Here is a 9,627-nt window from a genome sequence, read left to right on the forward strand (position 1 = left end):
AGATAAATAGGAAATATTGTTCATTGTATTTTTGCATATTTTTATTGTACATTTTCTTCTTTTATTTTATGTTTTTTGACTTTTTATTTCTATTATATTCTCTGAACCCTCAACATGGAACATGATTCCTCTGGGTGATTCTTAACTACTTTTACATCTGGTCTTTTGCTCTTATAACTTTTATGATTTGTGTTCTGTTTTGTCCCTTTGTGTCTTAAATAAACAGTTTTCTCTTTTGTATAAGACTCTGTATCTTAGTGAGATTACTCATGTAAATAAAAGGTTAAATAAGAAAATGTTTAACACCAAATTTTATGTGAAAACCTGCTCGACTATAAACCTGGTTCTGATCTTTATCAGCAGCTTCATTCCGAACGTAATCCGTATCAGTCCGACCTTAAACGAGACCGTCTACTTAGTAATCCAGTCGTGATTCAGCGATGCACAACAATCCGCCCTCATACACACTATCAATCCACAGAATATATACCAGGGCTATGAAGAGATTCATTATTTTATCAAGGACCTCTGCTGCCTACATTCCTGCTCTTGTTTTTCATTCAGAGGTGAAGCGCGGCGCTCAATGAGTAGGCGTCTTTTAATTTGAAACCCTCTCATCATCATCATCATAATCATCTCTGTCTCCCGCTGCCTGTGGCGGAGGAATCCACCAGAGTTCAAATTAAGACGTAAAAAAAAGAAAGTCCCCAGACGGTCACAGCGTGAGGTTTTTATCAGCAAGGTCACCCAAGTCTGACCGCTGCTACCTCGGCCAAAAAAACAATGTGAATTGGCATTACGTAAAGGCGGATTAGCTGTCTGCTCTCCTGCTGGAACAACAGCTGTGATTCAGACACTGATAGCACCCAAACTACCGCCTGACAAAAACAATAATAATAATAAAAAAGAGATTATGGTGATTATTTACTTTGCCGGTAAGTGCAGCGTCGGGAGGATTGAGTCTGAAACCTGCACAGAGGTGGGCAGACGGGACGACGGAGGGATTGTGATTAGAAAGAGGGAGGATGGTGGAAGGTGAAGGAGAGGACGGGGTCGTAGATGAAGAGGAAGAGGTCAGGTTTTAAGTTAAAGACTGCAGAGTCTGATCCTTGATTAAAAACTCAGTTTGTCTCAGTCCCACGCACACCTTTAAATCGTCTACTTTTTTGTCTTTATGTCCAAAAGCTTCCAACAAAATGCAAACATCTGTATATGAATAGACAGAGGAGAAACAAACTATTGTTATTCTTTGTTTTCCTTTGATTTGGGGGATAATTACGCTCTAAACTTTGGAACTAAATTTCACATAATGTGGGTGCTTTTGAGGGATGTAAACAGGAAGTATAAAGCTGCCATGGAGACAATTAATTGGCTGTAGGTACCAACTTTAGCTCTAATTTTTGGGGATTAAAAGCACGACGAATGAGCCTTTATCAGCTCTCATTTGCAGTGTACAAATGGACGTACAGACAACCATCACTGGAGGACTTTGACACTGAAGAAGACTTAAAAACGTGATGATTCTCAGGAAAAGAGTGTCTTTTTCTATGGTTTCTATGTAGATTTATAGATTTCTATTTGTGTACATATTAGATATAATGATGAGCTCGTACAGAGCAAGAAACACTGGATTTATTAATATGTTCACACTGTCTTTATGTTCAGATTTGACTCAGTTATTACTGCAAGAAGAAACGCGATTTTGATGCAAACTGTGGCAATCAGGCTTAATTGCCAAACTAACTTCCTGTTGTTTTCAGAACACCTGCATGAACCGGTTTCCCTTTCTGCTCATGCATTTGTTTTTGCCACTTCTACCGCAGCTTGAAAACTACCTGCTCATGAAGTCTGGACTGCATTCTGTCAGAGTCCAGAACTGAGCGCTAAACATCCTCCTCCTTCTCATTTACAGCGGATATGAACATGAGAACGACATCGGATCATATGCCTTCTCTGCATTTACAGACGGTATAAATAGGCGTTATCGTTATCTTGAGTCTGCCTGCACTGTAATACGATATAATTATCAATACGATCTGATGCAGGAACACGGAGCATCCCGGGTCAACAGACGTGATGCAGCGGGATGAGCTCCACTTGTTTTTGCTCATCTATTAAAGGATGCAGAGGGTGCCAAATGTCTAATTTGTGTAAATCAACATATTGAACGGACATAGGTTATTTTCATAATGTGAAAGTAATACTCTATTTTTAGAAGCCTTTTCTTTGTGTCAGTGTACTTTAATACTTGATGTCTTTCTCTATTTTGTGCATTGTGGGACATTAAAAGGAACATAATTGATCTTTCTTTAATGTATATTAAGAGAATATTACATTAAATCCAACCTAGAACCTTGTTTATGATAGATGTTTATTATGTGGGGTATAAAAAATGTTTTCAGTTTTGGCATTTATCAGATCTAACTTCTATTTCTTCAAGAATTTGTGACTCAAATTGGGAGATTGATGCCAATATTCAGCCATAGTGGAGGCAGACAAACAGAACAGTCTGAGGATTATTTCAGAGAAGACAGAAAATAGATTCTGGAAAGGGGCTTTATTCTACTTTCTCTGAACTACAGCTGCAACTTATTAAATTATGTGCATTGTGGATTCATTTGCTGGATATTTTGTGGATTCAGCGATTAATCGTTTGGTCAATAAATAAGTGTGAAAAAAACTGATGTTTGTCAGACAAAGAAAAGCAGGAAATCTTGATTTGGCAGCTTTGAAGGCATTTTGCCTAGAAAAAATGACTCACTATATTATTAAATAATTCAAATTCTTGCAGTTTAATTTGCATTTGATTCAAATAATGGATTAATCAATAAATCAAAGACTAGTTTCAGCCGTTCTATTAAGAGTGTGGGCAGAAGTCTCAACCTCAAGCAAATGTTGTTCTTGTAATAATGTTACTTATCCAGTAGTGATACTGTGAGGATCTTCTAACTGGTCCTGAACCAGTCTCAGTTTAGTCCTGGTCCTCTATAGACCTCCAACAGTAAACGAGACCATCAGAGAGAAGATTGTCTGTTTGAATAAAGTTATTCTTAAAGCTCGTCATCGGAGCCACCGGGTCGGATTCTGGAGAAACTCCTTCAGACCCAGATCCTGCAGAGACCAGACCACCGGGGATTTGCCGGGCTCGCTTTAGGGAAGGGAGGCCACGGGAGAACCAGAACCAGGACTGAGCGGGTCAGACTGTCAGACCCTGCTGCAGTAAAATGAGAGGTTTTCTAAAGGGAGTCTGGTGCTTGGAGACACTACCACTATTGTCCACAGGGGCCGCCAGAATCAACACTAAATTAAAGTTTGTCGTATTTACTTTTAAGTAAAATGCTCAACAGTTTAAGTTAATTTTGTCTTTGAAAGTTTCTCGTAGTAATTTTAGGGTTTGTATTTTGACAAACTGGCCCTTTAATGCAATATTACGGGTAATTAGTCCATCAGGAGACGAGTCTATCAATGGAAAGCACCTTCGTTTTTAATATGAAACTGAATATCTTACGTTTCTTGATTGTTGTTTGGATAATAAAAGCCATTTCAAATGCCTCCCCTCGTGCTCTGGGAAATTACAATGTTTTAACCTGACATTTAATGCACAAAACATTCCATGACAGTCCCCATTAGTTGCAGCCCTGAAGGATTTGCTCCGTTTCCATCCAGCTCTTTAAAGATTGAAAAACCCTGCAGAGTGCCGATTCACTGCTGCAGCCATCTTAATCTACTCATCTTTTTGTTTCCGCATTTCAGCAGACAATTTGCAATCCCCTCTCTGCTCTTTGTACGTGCGATGAATGAAATTGTCTTCGGGGCAAAAAAATAAAAAAAAAAGGAAATCATACAGAAGCATCTCTTGTTCATTCCACAACTTCACCACTGACTCCTTTTTGTGTGAGTGTCTGTTGTTTTTATCATGTGGTGACCTAGAAACGCCGAGAGACTTGGAGGTGTGAGACGGGGGGGAGGGGTCAAAGGTTGGCGTTATTGATCTGAGCATCGGCCCGTTCAAGGCGGGGTGAAAAGAGGTCGTGTGGGAAAAAGCAGCGGGCAGGTACGAGCATGTTTGTGAGGCGAGTCAGAAAAAAAAAAACGAGAAGCTGCCTCAGTGACTCAGTGACTTTCTTTTTTTTTTGCATGAATCAGGTTGGATTATTCACACTGGCACACAGACGTTTCTCCATGCAGCCCTTGTGACACCTCATACAGGAAGTGGACACACACATACAGACGTAAGCTCTTCCTGAATCATGCGGTCGCCGTGACACCGCCTCCTTCTCTTTATCAAGATTCAAACACTTGTAGGAAGGAAGAAGTGGAGAAAAAAACCACACACATGCAGCAACTCTTATTTGTTTCGTAAGTTTCGGAGACAAAGTCCTTTTTTTTCTTTTTTAGAATATCAAATTTTTTGTTTGTTTTATATCAAATAAATAAATCCTCAAATGAAACTGAAACCACGACGCTTTCATAAACTTCTGCACCTAGAAATCATCTCCTAGGTGACTCACAGTGACTTTGTAATCACTTGAATGTCACCTTGAGGTGCTTTTATTGACATGCGGCATGAATTTATGCACCATTTGGGCTCCGAAAAAAGTATTTGTGATCCCATTGTCACATTATTATAACACTAAAACAATAAATCTATAAATCCTCAATCATTTGGATTATAGATGATGAATGATTAAGGCCATTTTTTTCGCAAAAATATCAAACATTCTCTGGTCTGAGCTCCTTAATTATGCGAGGATTTCCTGCTTTTATTGTCTCGTATGATAGTAAATTTAATATTTTGGGGTTTTATACTGTTTGTCAGAGAAAAACAAGACATTAAGACATTTATTTGACAATTTTCTGACATTTTAGAGACACGATAAATCGATTTTAACAAGTAATCTCTGAGTAAATTAACAATTTTTTGTTTTTATCTTGTTTCGGACACAAATTTGTTTTAGTGTATTGCTTTTTGTATGCATTATTGCATTTTATGCACCTTTTTTATGTCTTAAATTGTGTTTAAATGTATATTCTAACCCACCCTACTCTACTGAAGAGCGTTTTCAAATGTTCTTTATAAAAAACTGACCTGACTTCTGTTTTACACCAAGAAATAAATCAACAAATTGAATAACAGTCACCAATAAAGGCTTAAACAACACTATAACGTCCTCGTAGTGTCTTTTTAAAGTGCTTTTTAAATGTATTTTAATCTAATTTGGCATCCCTATAAGAGCTTTGTGAGTAGAAAAATCATCTCAGTGACAGTAAAGTGAGATATGGACCTTTTTAAAGTGTATTTTAACCTAATTTGGCATCCCTACATGAGCTCTTATGTAAAATGAATATCTAACAGTGACTTTAAGGCGTATTATGTTGTTTTCTAGTGTATAAATCTAATTTGGCATCCTTAAAGGAGCTTTAAAAATAGAATAATTATCCAATTGTGACTTTAAGGTGTATTTTGGTGATTTTTTAAAATGTATTTCAAACTAATTTGGCGTCCCTACAGGAGCTTTAAGAGTAAAATCATTATCTAGTCGTGACTTTAAGGTGTATAAGGTGATATTTTTAAAGCATTTTATTATAATTGGGCATCCATTTGTGACTTTAAGGTGCATTATAATGATGTATAGTGTATTAAATGATATTTGGCATCCCTATGGCAACTTTAGTAGTAGAATTCATATCTAATAATGACTTAAAGGTGTATTATAATGTTTTTTTTACAGTGTATTTAATAGAATGTGGCGTCCCTATAGCAGCTTTAAGAGTAGAATAAATATGCTAACAGTGACTTTAATGTGTATAACTATTCTTAGTAGTGTATTTAAACTCATTTGGCGTCCCTATAGCAGCTTTAATAGTAGAATAGATATTCCAACAGTGACGTAAATGTGTATTATAATGCGTTATAGTGTATTTAATCAAACGTATAGTCCCTATAGCCGCTTAAAGAGTAGAATAATTATCTAATAATGACTTTATGGTGTATTATTATGATTTATAGTGTATAGGATGCAATTCGGTGTCCCTATAGCAGCTTTAAGAGAAGAATAAATATTCTAACAGTGACTTTAAGGTGAATTATAACTCTTTATAGTGTATTTAATCTAATTTATAGTCCCAATAGCAGCTTTAAGAGTAGCATAATTATCTAATAGTGACTTTAAGCTGTATCATAATTATTAGTAGTGTATTTAATCTAATTTATAGTCCCTATAGCAGTTTTAAGAGTAGAATAGATATTCCAACAGTGACTTAAAGGTGTATTATAATGCTTTATAGGGTATTAAATGTAATTTGGCAATCCCTATAGAAGCATTAAGAGAAGAATACATATTCTAACAGTGACTTTAAGGTGTATCATAATTCTTAACAGTGTATTTATTCTCATTTTGCGTCCCTATAGCAGCTTTAAGAGAAGAATAGATATTCCAACAGTGACTTTAATGTGAATTATAATTCTTAATAGTGTATTTATTCTCATTTTGCATCCCTATAGCAGCATTAAGAGTAGAATACATATTCTAACAGTGACTTTAAGGTGCATTATAATGTATTAGATGCAATTTGTTGTCCCCATAGCAGCTTTAAGAGTAGAATACATATCTAATAATGACCTAAAGATGTATTATAATGCTTTATAGTGTATTTATTCTCATTTTGCGTCCCTATATTAGCTTTAAGAGTAGAACACATATTCTAACAGTGACTTTAAGTTGATTTTTAATTCTTAATAGTGTATTTAAACTCATTTGGCGTCCCTTGTAGGAGCATAATAATAGACTAATAACCCACCAGTGAGTGTGTGGTGTCTCATGGTGCTTCACCCTGACATCCTGTGTGGTGTGTGTCTACTCTACCTGTCTCTCCTACACTACACTACCTGTCTCTCCTACACTACACTACCTGTCTCTCCTACACTAACCTGTCTCTCCTACACTAACCTGTCTCTCCTACACTAACCTGTCTCTCCTACATTAACCTGTCTCTCCTACATGTCTCTCCTACATGTCTCTCCTTCATGTCTCTCCTACATTAACCTGTCTCTCCTACATTAACCTGTCTCTCCTACATGTCTCTCCTACATGTCTCTCCTTCATGTCTCTCCTTCATGTCTCTCCTACATTAACCTGTCTCTCTTTCTCTACCTGTCTCTCCTACATTAACCTGTCTCTCCTTCATGTCTCTCCTTCATGTCTCTCCTACATGTCTCTCCTACATTAACCTGTCTCTCCTACATGTCTCTCCTACATGTCTCTCCTTCATGTCTCTCCTACATGTCTCTCCTTCATGTCTCTCCTACATGTCTCTCCTACATGTCTCTCCTTCATGTCTCTCCTACATGTCTCTCCTTCATGTCTCTCCTTCATGTCTCTCCTACATTAACATGTCTCTCCTTCATGTCTCTCCTTCATGTCTCTCCTTCATGTCTCTCCTACATTAACATGTCTCTCCTTCCTGTCTCTCCTTCATGTCTCTCTTACTCTACCTGTCTCTCTTACATTAACCTGTCTCTCTTACATTAACCTGTCTCTCTTACTCTACCTGTCTCTCTTACATTAACCTGTCTCTCTTACTCTACCTGTCTCTCTTACATTAACCTGTCTCTCTTACATTAACCTGTCTCTCTTACATTAACATGTCTCTCTTACATTAACATGTCTCTCCTACATGTCTCTCCTTCATGTCTCTTCCTCTACCTGTCTCTCTACCTGTCTCTCTACCAGTCTCTCTTACACTAACCTGTCTCTCTTACTCTACCTGTCTCTCTTACATTAACCTGTCTCTCTTACATTAACCTGTCTCTCTTACATGTCTCTCCTACATGTCTCTCCTTCATGTCTCTCTCCTTACATGTCTCTCTCTCTGTCTCTCTACCTGTCTCTCTACCTGTCTCTCTTCCTCTACCTGTCTCTCTACCTGTCTCTCCTTCACTAACCTGTCTCTCTTCCTGTCAGTGTGTCTCACCTCTCCCGTCGTCCCCTCTAGAGGCATCTTCTGCCAGGGATCCGCCAGCTGAGCCAGAGGCATCTTTCTCTTCTTCTTCTTCTTCTCTGCTCTCCTTCTTCTTCTCTTCTTCTTCTTGTTCTACTTTTCCTTCTTCTTCTTCTTCTTCTTCTGTTTTAATTCCTGTTGTCTCCGCTCCGTCGACTCGCTCAGTCCTCCCGGCGTCTCTTCCTCTTCCTCCTCTTCCTCCTCTTCCTCCTCTTCTTCTTCTCTCCTTTCCTACCTTGTGCTTTTATTTATTAATTAATTCATTAATAAATATATTTTAAATTCTTAGAACCGCCCGCGGAGCTCCGCAGAGACAAGCCGAGAGAAGAGCGTCTGAGTCCGGATCCACTGAGACCGCCCCTTCCTCCCTTCCTCCCTCTCTCTCCTCTCTCTCTCTATGTCTCTCTCTCTCTCTCTCTCCTCTGTGTGTCTCTATGTCTCTCTCTCTCTCTCTCTCTCTCTCACTTCCGTTCTGTCCCAATATGGCGGCCGGTGTCGGCTTACCTGTCCGTCAGACCGCCGCGTCACGCCTGCGTCACGGCTTCCGTAGATAAGGAGAAAAATGGAAAAAGTAAACTTTTTATTTTATTTATTTTATTTATTTTATTTATTTTATTTATTTTATTTATTTTATTTATTTTATTTATTTATTAATTTTATTTTGTTTTCTATTTTATTTTCTATTCTATCTATTTATTCTATTTTCTATTTATTTTTCTATTCTATCTATTTATTTTATTTTATATTTATTTTTCTATTCTATCTATTTATTCTATTTTATATTTATTTTTTATTTTTCTATTCTATTCTATCTATTTATTTTATTTATTTTATTTATTTTTTTATTTTATTTATTTATTTTTTTATTTATTTTTTTCTATTTTATTTTCTATTCTATCTATTTATTTTATTTTCTATTTATTTTTCTATTCTATCTATTTATTTTATTTTCTATTTATTTTTTATTTTTTATATTTATTCTATTTATTTATTTTATTTTATATTTATATTTTTTTTATTTTTCTGTTCTTTTTATTTATTTTATTATATATTTATCTTTTATTTTTCTGTTCTTTCTATTTATTCTATTTATTTTTATTTTATATTTATTTTATTTATATTCTTTTCTATTTTTTTTTTTATTTTTTTGTTTTTTCTATTTATTTTATATTTTATATTTTATATTTTATATTTATTTTATTTTTATTTTTTTCTATTTATTTTTTATTTTTCTATTCTATCTATTTATTTTATTTATTTTTATTTTATATTTATTTTCTTCTCTCTCTCGCTCTCTCTCTCTCCCTCTATGTCTCTCTCTCTCTCTCTCTCTGTCTCTCTCTCTCTCTCTCTCTCACTTCCGTTCTGTCCCAATGGCGGCCGGTGTCGGCTTACCTGTCCGTCAGACCGCCGCGTCACGCCTGCGTCACGGCTTCCGTAGATAAGGAGAAAAATGTAAAAAAGTAAACTTTGGATCATTCTGATTTCATGACTCGTTCGTAATTCTGACGAATTAATAATATTTTAAAAAATTAAATTATAACAGTTCAGAATACAAAGTAGCAACATGCAAAACCAAACATATAAATAAAATATTTAAAACCTCTATTTATTTTATTCATTTTA

The 9,627-nt window shown here is 36.0% G+C and overlaps 1 protein-coding gene across 2 annotated transcripts in view; it reads right to left on the bottom strand.

Annotated features, from left to right (window-relative positions):
* The window catches only part of LOC129110509 (ribosomal protein S6 kinase alpha-3), a 47,362-nt gene extending 39,325 nt beyond the window's left edge, over positions 1-8,037 (bottom strand). Inside the window, exon 1 of one of the 2 annotated variants that reach the window (XM_054622591.1) lies at positions 7,975-8,037. In XM_054622591.1, the coding sequence (XP_054478566.1) occupies positions 7,975-8,037 (63 nt within the window). The remainder of the gene's footprint in view (positions 1-7,974) is intronic. The other variant, XM_054622592.1, reaches the window with a different exon arrangement.
* Between the last annotated feature and the right edge of the window lie 1,590 nt (positions 8,038-9,627).

The sequence above is a fragment of the Anoplopoma fimbria genome, chromosome 21, assembly GCF_027596085.1.
Source record: "Anoplopoma fimbria isolate UVic2021 breed Golden Eagle Sablefish chromosome 21, Afim_UVic_2022, whole genome shotgun sequence".
Lineage (NCBI taxonomy): Eukaryota > Metazoa > Chordata > Actinopteri > Perciformes > Anoplopomatidae > Anoplopoma > Anoplopoma fimbria.